We start from the raw sequence: 23,492 nt of genomic DNA, 5'->3' as shown, positions 1-23,492 counted from the left end.
TAGAAACTGGAAGTTAGAGACTAACCTAGGGATCAATAGAATCATTAACTAAGTTCTTGCCAATGTCAGTGCTTGAGTGTTTTCCCTAGAAGTTCAAGTTCAGAAGCCCAAGTTTGAGCCATGCAGTGAGGGGTGCCTGTGGTGCATACTGTGAGAAACAGCCTAATACAACCTCAATTTTTAGGCACAAAGAGGTGAAGAGGCTTTAGAGATTTGCCAGGATGGTTCAAGCCTGCCACTCAAGCCTGGGTCTCTTGGTTTCTAGCACTGTGCTTTTCCACCCATTATGTTTCCTGACCCAGAAATAGTCTGGTGCCGCATGGCTACTTCACCAGCAGTTGAGAACTGATTCTTTTATAGAAGGAGGGAGACTATTAGGATTGTGGCTTCTGCTGGGCTTATGGTCTCCTTTGTGCCTGGGGTACTGCATGCCATTTCTTTCCCTCTGTCAGTTTAACTAGCTGACTTCCTGCAGAACAGGAAATCCCACTCATCTGCTTAGAGGGCTCTGAGCCTCAATCCCACCCTCAGGTGGTAGTCTTTCTCCTCATACCCATTGGAATCTATGCTGACCTTGTTCAGCTGATGGGGTATGCTAGCTGACCCCAATATCATCCCACATACTCCTTCCTTCCTCCCTCCCTCCTCCTCTTCCACCTATGAGAAAACGATGGTTGCACTGGGGGAATGAATCCAGGGAAGGAATGAATCTGCCCAAGGGAATTACAGGGACTCTGGCTCATGGGCTGGAATCAGCTTGGTAAACTTTGAACCGAAGACCAACCTCCTCACTCCTCCTCACTCTTCCTCACTTTCAAGCAGAGTGAAGAGGAGAAAGCAGATAGATCTGAAGGGCCATGTGTACATTGTGGGAAAAGATGGCTCCTTTCTAAATACTATGGCGTTTTTATAGGGATATTTCGTGAGGATCTCTTGTAGCTCTGTGAGAATGGACTGGGAGAAGGTGATGAAGGGGAGGAGGAGGTTGAGATAGGCCATGGTCTGAGGGCCGCTGGCTCTGCACCTTGTCCAGGCTCTGCCTGCTTCAGGAGGGAGAGCTTTTTAACTTGCCCAAAAGGATGGTAGTGTTAACAGATATTTGGTTTGGGAACGTGTTAATTAACTAAGTGCATATTTGTGAAGTAATTTGGAGCTTGTTAGGATTAAAAAAGATTCTTGTATATTTAGGTTTCCCTCACATCTTTATCCAGGCTTCCATGATCGAATTGGAGAAGGTTTGTTTTGATCTTTGATATAGCAGAATGACTTTTCATCCTGGAGCATCAGATTCTCCTCTGAAGAATAGAATTTCTTCTCTAAGTAAAGGCAAGAATCTTATATATTCTGTGTCTTAATGCTTTCCCAGGTAGTCAAGTTTTTTGTAAAGTTTGGATGACTCTGCAAATCAAATCTATTTTTAGGGAGCTAAATGTGACTTTTAAAATCTACTGAAGCTGTTTTGCAAAAGTGAAAGAAAGACTAAAGTAATAAATAACTTCATCACTAGCCCATAAAAAAGTGTGACTTTTGTTCTGATTTTTCTCTAAGTCTTTAAAAACAATTTTAAGCCCATACCCACTTATCTTTTTCTGTGGCTTAGAACTGCACCCCAGGCTGAGCCGCTATGTGATGGAGTCTCTGTGCTGTGAAGCACAGTTCTGTGGACTGGTTGACTGCACAGGGAACATCCAGGAGCCTTGTTGTTTATAGTTCAAAGAGCATGTCACTCAAATCCTGTCTATTTGCTCCACGCCTCATCAGGAATCATCAGTAGATCCTCTTTTGAAGACAAAATTCTAGACTTTCCTTAATCCTCCTCCCCCTTCCTTGCTCAGGACTAATCCCAGTATATAACCTGTTGTTGAATTTCCCTGGCCCCATCTGCTCGATTTCCTCCCTGTTACCCCTCCTCCATTCCCCTTCTACATGTGTCTTCTATACTACTCTTTACAGACTTGTGTGAGATTCCATCCATCCTTTCCTCTCCCCGAAGCTCTGGCTGTCTTTGGAACCCCAGGGGCTTGAGTGGATGAGCTGTCTCTTCACTGTTCTTCAGTCACCCCTCAGCCTCTCCTCTCTCCTAAGATCTAGTTCTCCATTTCTCATCAAAATCTCTGACCCAGCAGGACCCAAAATGAACTCAGTTTCCTGGCCACCAATTGTGTTTTTCAGGGGTTTTTGTTCCTCAGTCTTCTTTTCAGCCAGGCTGAACGTTTATTAATGATTTCTTTTCCTTTTTCTGATCCAAAGTCTGAACTCAGGACCTTGTTCTTTCACTCAACTTACTTATCACTTGAACCATGCCTCCAGTTTGGTTTTGTGCCAGTCAACTTTCTTGGACTTTTCCTGCCCAGGTTGGCTTTGAACCAAATGCTCTGATCTCAGCCTTCTGAATAGTTAGGATGAACATGAGCCACTGATAGAGCCTGGCTTCTCTCATTGATTTTGATTTTGCATTTTCTTTTGAAATTGTTATATTTTGTTTATATGTTCATTGTAGTGTTAATCTCCTAAATATCCCTGTCTCCCTTTGTAACACTTCGGCCCTCTGGGGGCTGGGAGTTTGGCCTAGTGGTAGTGTGCTTGCCTAGCATGCATGAATACCCAGGTTCAATTCCTCGGTACCACATACATAGAAAAAACCGGAAGTGGTGCTGAGGCTCAAGTGGTAGAGCTCTAGCCTTGAGAAAGTCCAAGGACAGTGCTCAGGCCCTGAGCTCAAGCCCAGGACTGGCAAAACATAACAAAACAAGACTTCGGCCCTCATAACTAACCAGGATCCATACACAGCAGCCACCTGATTCGCCTTCCTGTTTCAACCAGTTCCTTTCAGCCCCTCTTATCACACTCCTGCCAGGTTGATCTTCCCACGCTGTGAGGCTACTGTTTTGTCCAGAAGCTTCTAGAGCTTTCTAGTCGCTAATAATGGCAATGATTATAAACATGTATAGGGTGTTTGTTATGAATACCAGGAGCATATCTAAGTTTTTATGTATGTGCATGTTTAGTCCATCAATCTACTGAACAATACCATGGCGAGAAGAGTATTACTGTCCATACTTTATGGAGGAGAAAATTAGGCATAGAGAGGTTAAGTATCTTGCCTATAGATGAGGGTTCAAATGCTTATCAGTGTTCAAAGCCTCTAAGTGCCAGCCCCAGGTTTTTCTATGTTTTATCACCTTTCAGCCAATATTTATCTAACAGCTGACTATATATCCCTGACTAAATAGAACTTGTATGCCGTGCACTGAAACAATAGTACACAAACAAATAGGCACCTCTTAGAGACCTTTATAGTGTTAACAGAGATTAGTACTACAATGAAATAAACAAGATTACATGAGAGGTAATGATAGGGAGAGTTATTTAACACTGGGAAAACTCATCCTAATTGTGTTTCTTAGAGTAGGGCTGGATGAGATGATGGAGTGGTTAACACCGCTTTGGTATTATTTGAGGGCACTGAATACAAAATACAATTCCTAGCTGAGTGCCAGTGACTTATACCACAATTGAGCTTCTCAGGAAGCTGAGATCTGTGGATTGCAATTTGAAGCCAGCCCAGGGGGGACTCTATGAGAATCTTATCTCCGGTGAACACCAGAAATCTGGAAACAGCACTGTGGCTCAAAGTGGTAGAGCACAGCCCTGAGCACAAAAGCTCAGGGACAATGTCCAGACCCTGTTCAAGCTTCCAGGCTTGAACCAAAAAGAACCAAACAACAAAAAAAATCCTTCCACCCAGAATCTACTGGGAATTGTGACAGTGGTCCCAGAAGGTGCGTATTAAGTAAGACCGAATCTTCCCAAATGTTCCCAGCCTTGTTCCCCATCCTTATTCTCCATCTTCCTGCCTTCCCAACTACTCTCTCTGCCCACCTGTATGTGTCCAGCTCCAGCTTCCTCTTTTTAAATTCCTTGTTAAATGCCACTCCTGCACCCACCTACGTCAGAGGACTACCCTCCTTCCTTTCCTCCTTCTGGGACATTTATTGCTCTGTTTTCAGCACAGTGACTTATGCTTGAGACCTATCCTTTCGTGGTAAAATGAGGTGAATGATACAGGCATCCTGACGGCATACAGCTGCTAGCTACCTGATCACAGCCCTGCAGTGCTGATAGCTGATCCAATGACAGACAGCTACTGAGTGTCAAATGGATGGGCAGCGCATACATTGTGGATACACTGGAAAGAAGGATGGCTGAAGTCCCGGGTGAAAGAGAATGGGACAACATGTGATTTCATCCTGCTGCTTACTTAGAATGGTACATAAATGAAAGCTCATGAATCATTCATTTCTGGGCTTTCCATTGGTAACTGCAACTAAGGAAAGCATAGCTGTAGATAGGGAGGATTATTGTAATCTTAGACTGGACCTTAGGGGAGGGAATCATGCTGTAGAGAGGAAGCCACCTGCCAAGATATAATGGATGAAATCTTGGGTATAGGTGACAACATTTGGATGACAAGTGGAAAACTAAAGTTAGGGTTCTGGTTGAATGCCCATATTCACAGAAAGAATGGAAGCTGGTGTGGGAGGGGAGAAGCAGAAGAGGATGCTAGAAAATACCATGTTAAAGAACCAAAGGGAAGGGAATGTCTTTGAAAGATAGAGCCAGAAGGTGAAGGAGGTGAAGACAGGGAGTGAGTAGGTGCATTGAATTTTATGATGGATGGAAACCTTTAAAACAGGCATTTAATGTAGTAGTGAGCTGTATATGTCAGGTACCCTTCCTTGTGATACAGACATAGCTATACATCCTAGATGTGTGTGTGTGTGTGTGTGTGAGATAGTTCTGGAGCTTGAACTCAGGGCCTCAGCACTGTCCCTGAGCTTTTGTGCTGAAGGCAAGCACTCTACCACTTGAGCCACAGCTCTACTCTTGTATCTTTTGGATAGTTAATTGGAGATAAGAGTCTTATGGATTTTCCTGTCTGGGCTGGTTTTGAACCTGAGTCCCTAGGATTATAGGAGTGAGGCATTGGTGCCAATTTTTAAAGTTTTTCTTCTTGGATTGAGAAGTTATAGAGTGAATACCTGTGGGACAGAAAAGAACTTCTAAGGTTGGTTCCTGTTCTCAAGGAACTCCCTGGAGGAGAAGACCCATGTGCGAATAAATCAGTATCAGGCAATGGGATAAGTACTTGAAAAGAAAGAGTACTGACCAGTTGGACAGTACAGGAAAAGTTAGGAAAGCGAGCACTAAAAGACTCCTAGAAGAAATGGCATTGAGCAGTATCCTCTGCCCTCTTGGCTTGTGCCAAGCAGACAGGTTTCTTGTGGAGAAGTCAGGCTCTGCTTTGACTGGGCTCTGTATTATGGTATGCTTGAGCACGCTCTCATTTTTATTGTTTAATGTTTCTACATTTTCTTCTGTTTGCTTTTCTTATTTCTTCTTTCTGAAAGCTGTTCTCTTGGGTTGAAAGCATTCTTCTGTACTGTCTAGAAGAAGCATTCGGTGTCTCATACTCAGACATGGAATGAGCACCGTCCTTAAGCTTTTTCACTCAATGCTGGTGTTCTACCACAGCTCCACTTCTGGCATTTTGATGGTTAACTGTAGATGAGTCCTATGGACTTTCTACTCGGACTGGTTTTGAACCTGGATACTCAGATCCCAGCCTCCTGAATAATCGGGATTACAAATGTGTGTCACTAATGCCTGGCTAATTGCTATAATTTATTAGATAAGTTATATCTGATTTTTATCAGAAACCAGATATACAATAAATAGCCTCGTCTAGCTACCCATTAGAACTTAAAAGGTTGAGTTTTGAGATTTGTTTGATGATTAACTTCCAACTAATTTTTGTATGTAGAATATGGAAAAATTTGGGGGATTTTTAATTCCAATTTTATATATTTATATAATATATTCTCATTATATTCACCCTACACATCATCCTCTGTTTTTACTTTCTCCCTCTACTCGGTGGAGCATATTTTCTTATTGCTTTATTTTTTTGTGGGTCCTGGGGCTTGAACTGGGCCTGGGTGCCGTCCCTGAGCTCTTCAGCTCAAGGCTACCACTCTACCCTTGAGCCAAATCCCACTTCTCTTTTTCTAGAGGTTAATTGGAGATAAGAGTCTCAGGTCCTTTTGTGCCTGGCTGTCTTTGAACCTTGATCCTCAGATCTCAGCCTCCTGAGTACTTAGGATTACAGGCGTGAGCTACCACGCCTAGCTCATACCGATTTATAGCTCTTTCAGCACTGTTTGTTGAAACGATTTCCTTTCTAGTATAAGGAATACAAGTGATTTTAAAATATTGATCTTGCATGCTTTAATTTTGATAAACTCATTAATTAGTTCTAGTTGTTCTCTAGATACATTCCATTTTTTTTTCTCCTTTTGTACTGAACCTGGGGCTTGATCTCAGGGCCTTGTCTTATTGTAGTAGTTCTATCATAATATTGAGTAATGATGAGAGCAGATATCTTTGCCTTGTTTTTGATTTTAGAACATTCTGTTAAAAATTTTTTTGCTATTAAGTACAAATGTTAAGTCTAAGTTTTTCCTACATATCTGGATGAGGTTTAAAATTTCCCCTTTCTTGTCAGGCATCAGTGGTTCATGAATACAATCCTAGTTACTCATGAGACTGAGATCTGGAGATTGAGATTCTAAGTCATCCTGGGAAGACAATTCCAAGAGACTCTTATTTTCCATTAACCAGCAAAAAGCCAGAAATGGAGGAGTGGCTTAAGTCTCAAATGGAAAGGTTCCAGCCTTGAGTGAAAAAGCCAAGCAAAAGTGTATTGTTCTGGGTTCAAGCCCCATTACCAGCACACACATACAGTTCCCTTCTCTTCCAAGTAGAACGAGAGGTCATTTAAAAAATGGGCTTATGTTGCATTTTTAAAGTGTTCTTTTCTATTGAGATTGTCAAATGGGTTTTCTTTTCCAGGCTGTTTTTATGATAAACAAATGTACTTTTTGATTATATACACTGAGGAAAATGCTGACAAAATTGTAGAATTACAGAACCCCAGGATATGGGCATTGGATAGGTTTTAACTAGTTAACACATCAAAAAGATGATTTCTGTTCTGTGCTATCTCTGAGTGCTTCTTTAAGCTTAAAAAAAATCTTGGCATTCTGATGGGAGATAAAATGGTATCTCAATATTTTCATTTTTACTTAAAAATTTACAAGTGAGATTTATTTCCTATTAAAGGTTTGAGTTTCAAATTCTATCAGAGTGCTTCTTTTCTTACTGTACACAAGATAAAATCAGATTAACTCCTCATGAAAATATTTTTCTAGTTTTTAGAAAAATATTAGTACTTTAAAAAACTTGTTTGGTTATGGAGAAGCTTTTACTTTCATGCAGTTGTAATTATCACTTATGTTCCTTATGCTTTTGGAATTTTATAATTTGCTTCTAAGAATTTCTTTCCTATGCCAAGGTTAAAATGCAATTTACCTATTAAAATGGGTTTGATTCATCTAATCTATTTTGTTGAAAGGAATAAGATAGGGATTACTTTACTAGATAGTTTGCCAACAAGTTGGCACTATGAATTGATGGTGTCCTTCCTCAGAACATTGTACACACAGCTTACACATTTTTCTAGTATTGAGCTAATAGAGAGAAAGCTGAGCTTTTGTTGTACTTTTTTTTTCTTCTGGTTTTGGTGTTAAGGTGTGTGTGTGTGTGTGTGTGTGTGTGTGTGTGTGTGTGTGTGTGTGATGTCCTGTATATTTGAAGAATTCTCCCTCTGCCTTTGGCATTCAGCAATTTATCAGATTTTTGTCTTGTTGACATGTTCTCCTATTTCCCACAGACCAGTTGAGAGGTAGAGGCCCTCTGGTGCCTGAGTGTCACCTCCCATCTTCTTTCTGAACTGTTAAACATTGAAGTTGGCCACCTGGTGGCCAAGGCTTTATACATGTTCCTTGGTTAGGAGTGGAGCCTGCTAGGTGCTCACACCTGTAATCCTAGCTACTCAGGAGGCTGAGATCTGAGGACTGCAGTTTGAAGCCAGCCTAGGCAGGAAAATGTGTGAGGCTCTTATCTCCAATTAACTACCAGGAAATCAGAAATAGTGCTGTGACTCACGTGGTAGAGCACTAGCTTTTAGTATAAAAGCTCAGGGACAGTGTGAGTTCAAGCCCTATGACTGAGTAAAAAACAAAAAAAGAAGGAAAAGAAAAAAAGAGTGGAGCTTGGTTCTCTTTTCAACTTCCTTTAGGAACCTAAAGTTGAATAACATCTGTTAAAAGTTCTTAAAAATTCTATTTAATGTATCAGTGAATGGGCCTGGTCCTCTTTGGACTGCTGCTAACTCAGTGTTGCTGTGTTTCTAGAATTCTCTCTTGGCTATCTTATGAACTCACACTCGAGAAGAGAGACAGCCATTTAGAGCAGCGATGATTCCTTAGACCTACCATCTCATACTTCTCCTAACTGCTGCTTTTTGAAGATTGATGCAGGAAGTTATTTTCTTATTTTGCCTGATTACTGCTAGTGTGCTGGGTGTTGTTTGCAGAGCTTCGGGCTTTTGTTGTTCACATTGTGTATTCATTTGCTTTTAGGGAAAAACGTCTGACTTCCCTTGGCATCTTGCTCCATAAGTCATAAACATTTTGTAAACAAATGTGGAACCTTGTGGACAGAGCTCCATTTCTTCTTTCTCCCACTCCTCCTCCTTATATTTCTTGTAGAACACAGTGTAGCTGAATACAAGTGACATCTGACACCTACTCAGTGAATACCTGCATAATATTTTATGGTAATTTTGGCTAATCTATGATCTGTTGTTCAAAGAAAGGAAGGAAGGGTACTGTCTGTCACCTTGGAACGACTGAAGTTCACCTGAGGAGCTGACTGGGAAGGAACAGGACCGGGAAACTCAGCCAGGCATGTGGATGTGTATGTCAGGGGCCCCATGTCAGGGGGAGTGGGGCTCAGGTGCTTTGGGTGGTGTGGCGATGAGCGTCCGGGCTTGGGGTGAATGGCAATGGATGGATCAGGAGTGCTTTTCTCCCTTTGGGTTAGTTTTTTTTATCCTTCTTCACCATGTGAAGACTCTTGTTATTGCTCAAGTTAAGTCCCCTTAGACTATCCATCTTTCTCCGAAGCACTTGCTGGCTGCTTGGGGACAGTCACCTGGTGAGGTAACACACAGGTCTCATTTCTTCTCTGTAACTTGTGTTTGGCCACAGGCAGTTTCTTTCAGGGTCAAAATGAAATAATTACAGCTGTTTGTGGGGATAAAACTCAGCAGCTGTGTATTGATGTTCCTTCTCTCCTCCTCATTCAGAAAGGAGGAACAGGAGTCCATGGGCAGAGGAAGGTCACCGGCATTCTTCTGGCTATTGATTTTCTTGTGCCACTCAGTGGTTCATTAGCTTTTTGTAACTACAGCTCTGCAGTGAGCTGGGGCAGCAGCCAGGGTGGGGCTTGATTATGCTCTGGTAGGTATGGATGGTTTCACAGGGTGACTTTCTAACAATACAAGTGTGGGTACTGTAACAATCTTTCCGTTTATAGAGTGAGGGTAAAGAAAAGCAGACCAGAAATGGGAACCACACACCTGGGAGTTATATTAGTTGTCTGTTGGTCTTATATTAGTAATCTAGGATTTCTTACATGAGGAGGTTTTCCAACAGGGGCCTTGAGATTTCTTAGAACTGGGTCATGGTTGGAGAAGGGATGCATGTTTCCATAAGGTTGAACATGAACATTTCATTCATATTTGTTTAGTACAGAGTTTTAAAACTTTTTATATGAGGAGACAGAATATTACTATGTAATCCTATGTTTTCATCATCAATAGTTACTCCCCCATCCATAACAAACATTATTTCATGTGCACCTCTTTTAATTTTCTGTGTTATTCAAACATTGTATTATTTCATCTCTAAGTCTGCTGTGTATATTGTTAATAGATAGGGGAACTTTTTATAATCATAACCACAAACATAATCATCACATGCAGCATATAGCTAACTATTTTCCTAGATTATCATCTGCTAATTACTCGGTGATCTAACGGCCTCATAAACATCACAATTTTTTGTTTAGATTTTTGTGTGAATCAGCAATTTATTTTAACTTACTTCAAACTTATTTTAAAGCTGGATGCTTGTAATCCTAGCATGTGGGTGGTAGTGGCCAGAGACTCATAAGTTTGAGGCTGGTCTGGGCTACATTGAAAGATACTGTGTCAAAAAAACAAAAAAAGACTATTCAAGGATTCTTTAGTCTTAAGGTTACCATTTTCAATTCTTAATACTTTATCTGTTGAAGAATTGGAAATTGCTTATTATACCTGAATGGAGTTGTTCACCTGGAGTGTCCAGTTAGGCATCATGGCCCTATCAGTAATGGGGGGAAGGGGTTGTCCCATTGAGGAGCATAATACTTGGCTTTGTTTTGATGATGTGTGAAATTTAAGAACTGAAATCTCAAATGTCTAATGTTTGACAAACCTAACCACAAAGTATCTATTTATGGCTCATCATTTGAAAGTATGTCCTTGACTGAAAATTGAAATGAGAATGTCCAGAAAGCCTTAGCTGTTCCATGCTGATAAGATAAAGTCGTAGCTCTGTTATTAACGCAGTAGCCATGTGTGAAACTTTGTACCAGCCCTGTGAAGCTTACCCCTATCCCAGCGCTTGGTGCTTACTATAAAGGAATCCTACTGGGAGGATTGAGTAGTGTTTCTGTTCCTTAGGGCTGTGGGGCACATATACTCGACACATGGCTCCCATGGGACTGGGTGACAGGTAAGCAAGAGCAACTCACTGCTCCCTGGTGTGTGAGTGCAGCCTCCTTGCAGTTCACCATGAACCAGGTCTTCTGGATATGTTTGTTCTTATCAATAGAAAGAACATTACTGAAAAGATACCGTGTCAGACACCATAGAGATGACAGAGGTTTGCCAGAAGGAAGGAAAATCAGGAAGAAAAAGGGACGGGGGGAGGGAGGGAGGAGCAATAACTTCCAAAGTACTGTGCTAATTAAGACTCTTTCTGTTTCTCTTTCTCTGTTTCTTTCTCTGTTTCTCTGTCTGTCGGTCTTTTTGGTTATGGGGCTTGAACTCAGGACCTGGACATGGTCACTGAGTGGTTTTGTGCTCAAGGGTAGTGCTCTATCAGTGTTGGGGATAAGAGTCTCATGGAGACTTTTCTGCTCAGGCCAGCTTCAAACTATGATCCTCAGACCTCAGCCTCTTGAGCGCCTAGGATTACAGGTGTGAGCCACTGGTACCTGGCTAAGTAAAGTCTTTTACTAATTAGTTACAGATATGTACGTATCTGCTGGGCACAGAAGCACCGTCTCTTCTCAAGGCTAATGTGATGAGGGGGCAGCTTCCCGCCTCTCAGAAGGTCACTCCAACAGCTTCCCTGGGCCAAATGATCACCACCATTACAGAATGGTATGATCAGCCTCTGCTTGAACTGTTAGGAGCTCACCAGTGAGCTTGTAGAGCCAGGTATTGATTTTAAGAGAGAAGACAGGCAGCTCTGTCAGTAGTGCACCTGTCTTGCTGCACCTTTATTTAACCTTGTCTGTGGATACCCAGACAGAACATCATGGGCAGAGCGAGAACTCGGCAGTCTGCCTTCTGCTTATGTGTTCCTGGGACCCACTATAAATGAAGCTCCCTGGGTGACTTGTGCTTGTTTCAGGGGAACAGAGTTTGGTGTTTATTGGGACTGTGGACATTTATTCTCCTGGTGACTGGACTACTTTCTTCCCAGAATGTCTCAGATGCAGTAGGAGAGAAAGAATGGACCACTGGTAATGAGCAGATTCCATTCTGTTCTGTAGGTCATGGGATCAAACGTAGGGATATGTGGGTTCCATTCTTTCTCTGTCCCTAAACACTTGGGTCACCATTCTGAGCTTCAGTTTCTCCACCTCTATAGTGGGTACGCACTATAGAGTTTGATTGAGGATCATTTCTTAAGAGGTTTCTTCTTGGTATGTATCAAGTTTTCCCATTCTAATGTCTATACTCTGACTACCTCCTCCTCCTTCTTCTTGTCAGTCATGGGACTTGAACTCTGGGCCTGGTTGCTGTCGCTGAGGTCTTCAGCTCAAGGCTGTCGCCCTACTCCTTGAGCCACAGCACCATTCCCAGTTTTCTGGTGGTTAATTGGATATAAGAGCAACACAGACTTTAGGGCCCAGGCTGGCTTTGAACTGCAATCCTCAGATCTCAGCCTCCTGAGTAGCTAGGATTACAGGCACGAGCCACTTACCCAGGTCTCTGATCTCTTCTTATAAGGACACCCATTATAGTGTGTTGATCACTTCCACGTTTGTGACTATATGTCATATTCATAAGGAGATATTAAGGGTCTTGACTTCAAAGTATTAATTAAGGAGGAAACACAATTCAGTCACCACGGGGGTGGGTGAGGTGGTAGGGGTGTTTAATCAGTTATTTTCTAATGATGATTTGAAGAGGTATATGTATGCCTCTGCAAGATTCTGGACAATGGTGACACATTGTCCTTGTTTTCCCTATTCTGAGAGCTTTGCCAGGCTGCAGGACTTTCTGCATGAATATGAAGGAAGTCCCAGCATCCTGGGGTGACTGATTTCCTTATGGAGTCTCCACAGGTCCCTGTGTCTTCTCAGCCAGAGCCAAACTGTTTCCTTCAGAATTTCCATCAGCATGATAAGTGAGATGAATTTAACAGTGTTTCATAGCCCAAGCCGTTGGAAAGCCACTTGGTTCAATGCCCCTGTGGCCTTCTCCTGCTGCCACATTCTCTGATGCAATGTCTTCTACACACATGGAATTCCAGCTGTCTATCTGAAACTAATAACTATTGGAACTGATTTAGTTTGTGTCTGGAAGTGAACTAAAACAGAAGGGCAGTGTTTGCTAAAACTGACCTGTTCTGAGGCTGTTCTTGGCACCATGCTCTTGTGATGCTGGCTAGACAATCCTTGTTTTCTGTTACTCTTATCTGAGCAGCTCTATGAAGTTGTGAAGTAGATAGCTTGACCTATAGGAGCTACCAACATGCTGATTCAGGTAGAGAGACTGAGGCAGGGAGTCTGTCTCCTAGCTGGTTAGAAAAGGGTCTCCTAGTTCTCATAATTTAGCTAGAACACTTCTGTGTCCAGTGCCCAGCGCTGAGCTCAGATGCAGTGTTAAAACAGGGCAAGCCTAAACTGGTAATGTCTGCTGATGGGATTTCATCTCAGCACCCTCTGCCAGGACATTCTTTAGAAGTCTAGACTTTGAAGATGTCAAAGTATAACTTTGGTAGGTGCCACTGATTCATGCCCATAAGTCTAGCTACTCAGAAGGCTGAGATCTGAGGATCAGATCATGGTTTGAAGCCAGACTGAGCAGGAAACTTGGAGGGCATGGCTCAGGTAGTAGAGTGCCTGCCTAGCAAATCCTAGTACTGCAAGAAGAAAGAAAAAAGGTAACAGAAGATAAGTAACAAAATTCTGACATTTCCCTACAACACAATTCTACAAGTAGAGATTATATATGGTACAAGAGGGAGGATACCTTAAAGGAGGGGTGCTGGCCATGGCTCAAGTTTGGGAGAGGTAGCTGAAAAATCAAAAGCCTTTTTTTCTTCTTGCAGTACTTGGATTTGCTAGGCGTTTTCTCTACTGCCTGCACCATCCCTCCAAGCTAACATCTTCTTTTAGATGGTTTTAATTCTTAAAAAAAAACTTATTTTAAGTAGAGGAAGAAAAGAAAAAAGAAAAAGTAACATGAGGTTACTGGTTAAGAAATGTAACAATCTTTATTGTCTCTAATCCTGTGATTGATTATATGTGACCAAATTTCTCCCATCAGCAAGCATCTCTATGGATTATTCCACTACAATCCCATGATGCTTGGACTTGAATCACTTCCAGACCCTGTGGATACCTGGGAGATTATAGAGACCATTGGCAAAGGCACATATGGCAAGGTCTACAAAGTGACGAACAAGAAAGATGGGAGCCTGGCTGCAGTGAAGATTCTGGATCCTATCAGTGTAAGTCTCAGTAGTAAATTACAGCCATACTTGAATGTTTCCCAAACCTTGAGCTTTCAATTTCCTTTCTAGCTCCTTTGATGGCAGGGATCTCATTTGGACTCAAAACTTCTTTTAACTTTTGCTTCTTGCTTGTTTTTACTGTTATTTTGATTTTGACCCTCTAGGCTTTTCAAAAATTACTCTTTTAGAAAGAGTGATACATTTTCTTCCCTGCCCTCCCTGTGAGTTACAAAGTGAACTGGACTTCTGATAGTCTGCCATCTGAGGCAAACATCTTATTTCAGGTTATTGAGGTTACAATGTTGTATATTGGTTTGCACAATGAAGTTTTATATGATTAATCCTGTCTAAGGTACTTTCAAGACGCTTATCCTTAATTGTTTAGAAATGTTAGACTTTTTTCAACTAAAAGATATAATAATGATATTTAAGGTAAAGAAAATATTACAAAACTCATAACTAAAAGATATAAATTGCAATTAGAATGTCCTTGGTTAGGTATTTTGAAGCTATGGTAAAACTGACATTAAAAATATATAGTAAGTGGCTTATGCCTATAATCGTAGGTAGAAGTATGGGAGGCAGGAGGCAGGAGGAATGTGATTCAAGGCCAACCTGCACAAGACCTTCATCTTAACCAAAAAATAAAAAATAAAAAGAGCTAAGCACAGCTGCATGCACTTGTTATTTCAAACTATAGTAGGAAGCTTAATAAGAGGATCACAGTCCAGGCCAGCCCAAATGGACTACAAGGTCCTATTTGGAAAACAAAAAACAAAAAACAAAAAAAACCCAACAAACTTCTAGAGTAAAAAGGGTTGGGCACATGGTTCAAATGGTAGAGGGCTTGCTTAAGGGCAAGCCCTTGAGTTTAAACCCAAGTACTGCCAAACAATCCACAGTAAATGGGTATTATTAATCAAGTCCTTGAACATGATGCCATATTTGGATAACAAGTCATAATCCACATGTATTTCTTAAATGTGTTTAGGATATGGATGAAGAAATCGAGGCTGAATACAACATTTTACAGATTCTTCCTAACCATCCCAATGTGGTCAAGTTTTACGGGATGTATTACAAAGTGGGTCCCGGTGTGGGAGGACAGCTGTGGCTGGTCCTGGAGGTAAGTGGATGTTGAGTAATCATCAGCTGAACAGAGTGCCAGGGGCAAGCAGACGTGATGTTCCCCAGTGAGTGTTTTAAGGTGTACACTTGTAGAATCGGCCTCTCTCTCACACATGACAGATACCTTGCTGGAAAGGTCCGCAGTTCTTACAGGTAGGCTGTGTGTTGAAAATATTTTTGTTTTCTCTGTTTCAAAAAGTAGGACCCTCTTTTCTTCTACTAGAGTGAACACACGAGTACATTTAGAAGAGGGTATTGTGTTCCTTACACTGGGAATGCTTCATAGCATTCATGTTCCAGGGGATTGAAACTCATTTTCAAAGCTGGCTAATTCCAAATGCCATTGGCTAGCCATATTGCCCACTAGTGTCCAGTGTGCCTAGCCCCACATTTTTTTTGTTGTTGTTGTTGCAACTAAGAGTTGTGTAGGGAAGGCTCATTGGAGAGTTCTTGTAGGAGGTGATAAGGCCTGGAAGAAAGAGAGGAAGGCAGAGTGGGCAAGGGAGACATCAAGCAGCCATGTGGATGTAACCAAGGCCTTGGCCAATCTTGAAAAAATAGAGCTAGGAGGCCTCTTCAGAGCTTTCCTCAGTTGTACCTGAGCATCCATCTGTTTGTCATTGTGTGTGGTCCTGAGAAGAGAGCATGGTCCTGGGGGAGGCACTTCCCTGTTGTGGGGCAATTCCTAGTGAAGAATGCCGCTGGAGCTGGAGCAGTGGACCACCAGCCTTCTAAGCAGCACCTGATCTGGAAAGGGAATCTGAAGAGACCACCTCTGGGTCCTCTATAGTCTACCATTTTGTCCCTGTTGTGAATTTGCCTCTGAGTCTTAAAAGCCAGTTCCCCAAATGACAATGTATGTGTCCTTGCACTAAAGCAATAAGGACAATAAGACAGACCTATTGCCTTGAATGTAGATGGACTCTGTCTCTCTGAACCAGCTCCTGCTCCCTACTGAAGACCATGTGGGTGGACCACGTAGGTACCTTAAGAGAGAGAGACATCAAAGGCGAGGTCCACCCCCGTCACTGTCTGGTGCCTCTTGACCCAGTCTTTCTGGTTCTGGGAGGGCCTGACTGAGGGACAGAATGTACTGGCTGCCATGGCAACCATGTGTGGGAAATTCATTGTTATATTCAAGTGGGATAATCTACAAGGAAACTTTTTTTTTTAATATTTCTGTCACATAAATTGCCTTCCTCAGACTATAAAGATACAAGTGATTTGGGTGTTAGGGCACCATTGTTTTCTCATACTTGGTTGCTTGAGTCATATAACACATTGTTATTAGCATCTTTTGGGCTTCTTATCTGTCCCTCATCCCCACTGAAGCTTTTTTGTTAGGAAATAGCTTTATTTCTGGATCTCTGGCTCCATTTATGTTTAACTCTGTTCAGAACAGGCACTTACCTGCCAACATTTGTCTTTCCATGGTGACTGAGATGTAATCACTTTGAGACACTGAATTCCTTATACCTGAGCAATACAGTGAGTGTGCTTACATTGTAACTTTTGCTGGTTACTTTGGCTAATATTAAAGCTGGCTGCATGAAATACTGAATGTTGCCCATTTTTATCCTAGGATGACTTGTCTTTACAATGCTGGTGGGTGATGGGGTGTGCCTAGTGCCTCTAAAAGGCTCTGAAAATACAGGGATTCCTGAATTTCTTACCATTTCACTGGTATTTGTTGAAGGTCAAGGGCCGGAGAGAGTAGCAACATGTCTATGGTCACATAACTAGCTACATGGCAGAAATGGAAGAAAAACCACATGAGACAGTCAGCTTCCCATCACTGTCACAAAATACCTCAGTTAAATCAACTTAGAAGAGAAAAGACTTATTTTGGCTCATAGCTCAGGAGCTTTCAGTCTTGAGTCCATTAAGCTTTGGGGTCTTTGCAGTGGCAACATGTCACAGAGGGAGTATAGGGTGAAGGAAGCTGCCTACCTCATGTGAATGGAGAGCAAATCAGTGGAAAAGGGTCAGGGACCCACTGTTCCCTGTAAAGACATAGCCCCTGGGACTTAACTTCCTCTCATGAGGTCCTCCATCCTAAAGGTCCCTAAAGATTAAGTCTTTAGCACATAGTCTATAGAGGACTCTGTCTAAGTTATAGTGTCAGGCTTCAGCCCTGTTCTGTCTTGGCATGCTGCTGCCACGGGACCTGGGAACACAGGCACAGGGCCTCCGGATAGGATCACAGCATGTCCTGTCTACACACAGAGCTGGGTGATGATGGCAGGCCTCAGAGTACCTTCACTGCTGCTCTAACTGCAATTGTCTGTTTTGTTTGTTTTTGTTTGTGTGATGGTTTTGGGGCTTGCTCTCAGGGCTTCACATTTTTCTTAGGGCTTTTCTCTCCTGGCTGGTGCTCTACCTCTTGAACCATACTTCCAATCTGGCATTTTGCTGGCTAATTGTAGAGAAGAGTCTCAAAGACTTTTCTACCTGGGCTGACTCTGAACTGGGGGCCTCAGACCTCAGCCTTCTGAGTAGCTAGGATTCCAGAAGTGAGCACTCATGTACCTGGCTTGCCCGCAGATTTTTAAGGTGTACCTTCAAAAGAATCATACAATTAAAATTATGGACTTGTACATTGAAATTAAATTTATATTGCTCTTGCTCTTTTCTTGCTGAATACAATAAAAGGACTAGTGTGTGAGAAGCCATTTCACAGAGCAATTTCAGATGATAAAAATGTTGTTAATAACTTCCTTAAATCACTAATTCTGAAAACAAAACAAATAAAAATGGCACCTCTGAAATTCATTACTAATTTGCTAGTAGAAAGCCAACAAAAACTCTATTTTATGACAGACATTATATTAGGAAGGTATAGAAAGAAAATACAATGTTTTAGAAATTTTTTAAATATGTTTTAAGTGAGCATTAAATTTTTCTAAATTTGTAAGTCCTATTATCCCTCACCTAAATAAAATTTAATAAGAAATAAAACTCAAAGTAAAATAGTAGTGTATAAACTATATTTTTTCTTTCTCTTTTTAAAGCAAAATTTTGACAAGTGGGAACTATTGATTTCAGAGTGAATCAGGTGTTCAATTTAACTTGTTTATAGAGTTCTATAAATAAAGTTATAAAGAAAAAAATAAAATAAAAACTTCTATTTTCTAAACCGGGTAAAAGAACAGGGTTTAGAAAATTAGTCTTCCCACCTTGCCCAGAGATCTAAGTTTGGTGTCTAGTATGTGGAGTCAAAGAGGGGAAAGAGGGAGGTGTGCCATCTCTTTCCACTTTATGTTTAGAGTTGATGCTTTTTCAAGTCTTAAAAAGCCAGTCTAGGTGTGACCATCATTGGAAGTGTTGTCTTAGCAGGCCTGCAGGTTTTTGCTTTTTTTTTTTTTCCTTTCTGCCAGTACTGGGGTTGAACTCAGGACCTGGGCATTGGCCTTTAGCTTTTTTGTCCAAGGCTAGCACCCTACCACTGGAGCCATAGTTCCACTTCTGTTGTTTTGGTGGTTAACTGGAGATAAGAGTATCATGGACTCTACTGCTTGAGCTGGCTTCAAACTGTGATCTCAAATAGGTTTTGACTAACTAGAGGTAAGTTTAGGAAGCACTGAACACTGACTCTGACAGATTTAGAATGAGAGTCTCTGGAATGCTGATAGTCAGGATGAGAAAAGAAAATGCTTGAGACAGGAGAAGGGAAGAGCTTTGAAATCTGATAGAACATCACCCTACGTGCATATGCGAGCATGTGTGCCTGGCATAAGAGGCTCAGAAGCTGAGGACTGGGATGGATTGTGGCCAGAGTTTTATTCAATATGTGCCATGTAGTGAATCTCATTCTGATCCAAGTTCTAGGGTTTCAGGGCATGACTTTTGTCTAGTTGCGGACTAATTAATGAGTTGGCCTGGTATTCAGTGAGATAAGTCTGATCTGTCCTAAAACTAGAGGAAAAATAGGCTGTTTGGATTTACTGAGAAGTGGCCATTGTTGGCTCTGATTTCTGCTTTATGTTCTCTATAAAATCCTAACACCCTTGAAAGACCTTGACGGTCTACTGAACAAAAAGGCACTACAAAGAAATTCCTTTTAATTCTGCCATCTGACCAGGTCAAATCAACACTGTAGTGCAGAATACTTAAGAAAGACAGCCTCTTCAGCAAGTGGTGCTGGCAGAACTGGTTAAGCACCTGCAGAAAACTAAAGTTGGATTCTTCTTTGTCACCCTGCATTAGAATCAACTCCAAATGCATCAAAGACCTCAAGGTAAAAGCCAACACACTGAAAACTTTACAAGAAGGAATAGGAGACACACTAGGCCTCCTTGGCACAGGTCGAAACTTTCTCAAGGACCAAGAAACACAACAAATCAGAGAAAGGCTGGATAAGTAGGACTGCATTAAACTGCAGAGCTTCTGTATGGCAAAGGACATAGCTAGTAAATTAATTAGGAAGCCTACAGAATGGGAGAAGATCTTCACCAACCATACAACAGACAAAGGCCTCATATCTAAAATATATCAACAGCCCAAAAAATTGAATCACTCCAAAACTAATCTCCAAAGAAACAACCATCCCATTAAAAGATGGGCCAAAGACTTACAGAGAGTCTTCTCTGAAGAAGAAACAAAAATGGCCTATAGACACATGAAGAAATGCTCGACGTCTCTGGTCATAAAAGAAATACAAATCAAAACAACTCTGAGATTCCACCTCACTCCAGTTAGAATGGCCAGGATCAAGAAATCTGATAACAACAGCTGCTGGAGGGAATGTGGCCAAGAGGGATCACTACTACACTGTTGGTGGGAGTGCAAACTCATTCAACCACTATGGAAAGCAGTGTGGCAGTGCCTCAAAAGGCTAAACATAGAGCTCCTCTATGACCCAGCAATTCCACTACTTGGCATTTACCCAATTGTCCAGAAACAAGGGCGTACTAAATCCATTAGCACAATGATGTTCATTGCAGCACTATTTACCATAGCAAAGATATGGAACAAACCTAGATGTCCCTCAGTTGATGAGCGGATCAACAAGATGTGGTATTTATACACAATAGAATTCTATGCTGCTGTCAGAAAGAATGACATCGCCCCATTTGTAAGAAAAATGGAAAGACTTAGAAAAAATCATAGTAAGTGAAGTAAGCCAGACTCAAAGGAACATAGGCCCAATAGTCTCCCTCATTTGTCATAATCAGTAGAAACCTTGGGCTCTCCTAGCAGAGATTTACAATAGAACAAAATTTAGAGACATTAGGCCAAATCGTATGACACCAGGATATAGAAACAAAAGCCATATAATGAGTGATTGTTATCCTTAATGTACTATGTTAACTCTCATCTTTTTTGCTGTCCCTTGGTTATCTCATATTGTTACAGTATTTCACCTTGTTATCTGATATATTTTACATGTTTAATTGGTTATTTGAAATTGAATAGGGAAGGGGGAAATCAAGGTGAGAGGGGTGGGGGGGAGGGAAATGGGGACCATGTCATGAGGAAGGGTATCAATATTTGTGAAGTAATGCACCTTCTATTTGGTGAATATAATGTATCCCTTCTATTAATCACAATAAAAATTATAAATAAAAGAAAAACAAAACAAAAAAGAATTGTCCTAGCCTAGAACAAAGGTTTGGGAGAACATGTTGCACTGAGCAATTCTTTCATACTGCAGAGGAAAATTGGTGGCTTACTGAGCAAAGAGCATTTTATTGTTTGAAGTTGCAACCATTCTACCAATATACATCCTGTGGTTGTGTCAATATTCAATGATATTTTAAAAAATAGATGTGGAATGAAAATGATTGTTCTATTTTTCCTGGTTTGGAACAAAATGCTCTTTTATTTAATCCTCTATGAATCCAGCTGAGGGGTAGGGAGGGATGGGGGTGGAGGCACACCTCTGCATTTGAGTTTGATTGCTGAGAGTGGGCGGGAAGGAAGGGCTGATGTGTCAGACCCTCAGGGGTTGGGCAGGAGGCTGTGGTTGTGTTCTCATAATTCTAAAGGGATTATTTTATTTGGTACCTTTAAATATGATTCCTTGTCAGGCTTTAAGAAATGTTCCACCCATTTCACTGAACATTACTCTGTTAGACAATTGTCAATGTATACTTGCATTTTTTATATGAAGTGTCCAAAGTCTTTTTTTTTTTTTCTATAAGCTATAGCTGCCCTTTTAAAACCTTGCTGATGGCTTGTCAACTTCTCAGGGCAGCTTCCTTTACAGATGCCCTGAGCAGTTTAATTACATGTTTCTGTGAATTCTGGGAAGCCAGACAGCTCTTAAACGCTAACATTTACTGAACAAAAGGCACCAACTGAGTAAGATCCCTTTGTTGTGTTTAAATCTGCAGCTGAGTTTTGAGCCCGCTGACAAATAACTGCTCTCAACCCCTTAGGTTCCAGAGTTAGAAGTTTCCAAGTTGGCTGCCTGTATAAAGTACTACTGAAGAGATCCTTGTGGCAAATCTGGATACACTTTATGAGTAGGGGACAAAAGAGACTTAAAGGAAGTTTCAGGAGAACATTCTGAGATTCTGTTAGCTCAGATCATCACTCAGTATTTAATTTAAATTTCTCTAACTAGAATTTTGTTAGTGCACTTGTGGTTCGAGAATGATGTGCCAGTCCAGGCACCAATGGCTGATTCTTATACTTCTAGCTACTCAGGAAACTTGAGATCTGAAAATTGTGGTTCAAAGCCAGCTTGGCAAGAAAGTCTGTGAGACTATTATCTCCAATGAACTTCCAAAATGTTCGAAGTAGAGCATGGCTAAAGTGGTACAGCATTAGCCTTGAGCAAAATGCTCAGGGACCAGGCCCTGCTTTGAATTAAAGCTCCAGGACTGGCACAATAAAAAGGAAGAAAGGGAGAGAGGGAAGGAAAGAAAGAAAGAAGAAGTAGAAGAAAGAAAATAAAGCATGTAACTCTCTGTGATGCATGCCTGCTGGGAAATGATCCAGTGAGGTAGCTACTGTTCTTGCGTTCCTATTACCCGCTTTACTGTAGAGGAGCAAAGGACTTCATTGATACTTCCGTCAGTCTCACAGGATCCGTAGGCTATTTACCTTCTATCTCCACTTGCTCAGATGTCCCTATCAGGTCTATTTTCTAACAGTCTGACAAACTGGCCCCTTGATTTCATTGCTATGGCTTAACTTTTGACTGACTCCTTTGATTGCTTCAGTATCTCACATGATAACTGGTGTCTCAGATGCCTCTTCTGGCCATCCTCCAATCTGCTGGCTGAGTCATCTTTGCAGAATTCAGAACTGAACTTCCAGACCATCTGCCTAAAATCTACAGCTTTCTTTCTGTATGATATGTCATGGCATTGTAATAGAAATAAAGTAGACTATTAGCTCATAGCCCTTCCTCGTCTCTCTGCCCTAGGATCTTGACCCCTTTTGCCCCAAAAATATCAGAGCATTTAGAATTCACTTGCACATGCATGTACTCACACACCTCAGTTCATGCTTCTTTTCTTTGCACACAGTATCTCTGTGCTTATTTTCCCAGAATGTTCTTTTCCTTCATATCTACCTGCCCAAACCCACTTATCTCTCTAACTCATAAATGTTATGCCTTGGGGCTGGGAACATGACCTAATGATAGAGTACTTGCGTAGCATGCATGGGTTCAATGCCGCAGTATCACATATACAGAAAAAGCCAGAAGTATGCTGTAGCTCAAGTGGTAGAGTACTTTCTCTTGAGAAAGCCCAAGGACAGTGCCCAGGCCTTGAGTTCTAGCTTCAGAACTGGCCAAAAAAAATGTTACCCTTGTAGGAGAATTTCCGAAGCTGTTCCTTCTGGGCTGTCCTCAGCAGATTCACCCTTCCTTCTTTAGTACTACCATGCTCCCTGGTTACATACTACCTCCACAGTTCATACCCAGCCACTCTCGTGTCTAGGTATGAGTGGTGAATGATAGGTAACAAATTAGCCAATCCCAGACCACTGAGAATAAAGGCGGAATGTTGGAGACTGTGGTTGTTGGTCCTTTTGTTACCAGAAATTTAGGCCAGCTACATTGACTTCAGATTCTTGTGTCTGGAAAGAGAATTCAGACAGATGCAAGCATAGTAAAGGTGATAGGAAAGTTTATTAGAAAAGAATTATAGCAGAGAAAGAGAGCAGCACGTGGCATAGACTTATCTTGGGACGATGACACTTCAGTCCATCTCAGCCATCTTGTCCCCTCTTCGTGGTTGTAGACATTGGCTTTGAATTGACTAGGGAGACTTGGGCCTCTTGAAGATGGCTTTCTGATTGCAGATCTCCTTTCTATTCCATATAAGGTTATGACTCCAAAGATTTATGCCCCTTCCAATTTCTTCATCCTTTTGCTCTTACTACCCCCATTCTCGTCAGGCTGGTTTTGATCTACCAGCTTCTCCT

General features: G+C 41.5%; 1 protein-coding gene and 1 pseudogene across 1 annotated transcript in view; one reads left to right on the top strand and one right to left on the bottom strand.

Annotated features, from left to right (window-relative positions):
* LOC150056230 (zinc finger protein 770-like) overlaps positions 1–999 on the bottom strand; it is a 50,019-nt pseudogene extending 49,020 nt beyond the window's left edge.
* Positions 1,000–10,681: 9,682 nt separating this feature from the next.
* LOC150056229 (myosin-IIIb-like) overlaps positions 10,682–23,492 on the top strand; it is a 40,271-nt gene continuing 27,460 nt past the window's right edge. The window contains exons 1-3 of the mRNA XM_090343091.1: positions 10,682–10,742; positions 13,796–13,979; positions 14,974–15,108. Of these exons, the coding sequence (XP_090199217.1) occupies positions 10,717–10,742; positions 13,796–13,979; positions 14,974–15,108 (345 nt within the window). The 5' untranslated portion in view covers positions 10,682–10,716. The remainder of the gene's footprint in view (positions 10,743–13,795; positions 13,980–14,973; positions 15,109–23,492) is intronic.

The sequence above is a fragment of the Megascapheus bottae genome, chromosome 12 (assembly GCF_031878675.1).
Source record: "Megascapheus bottae isolate mThoBot1 chromosome 12, mThoBot2.hap1, whole genome shotgun sequence".
In the NCBI taxonomy this organism is placed as follows: domain Eukaryota; kingdom Metazoa; phylum Chordata; class Mammalia; order Rodentia; family Geomyidae; genus Megascapheus; species Megascapheus bottae.
The sequence above is the reverse complement of the archived record's forward strand: the minus strand, read 5'-3'. Positions and strand labels throughout refer to the sequence as shown.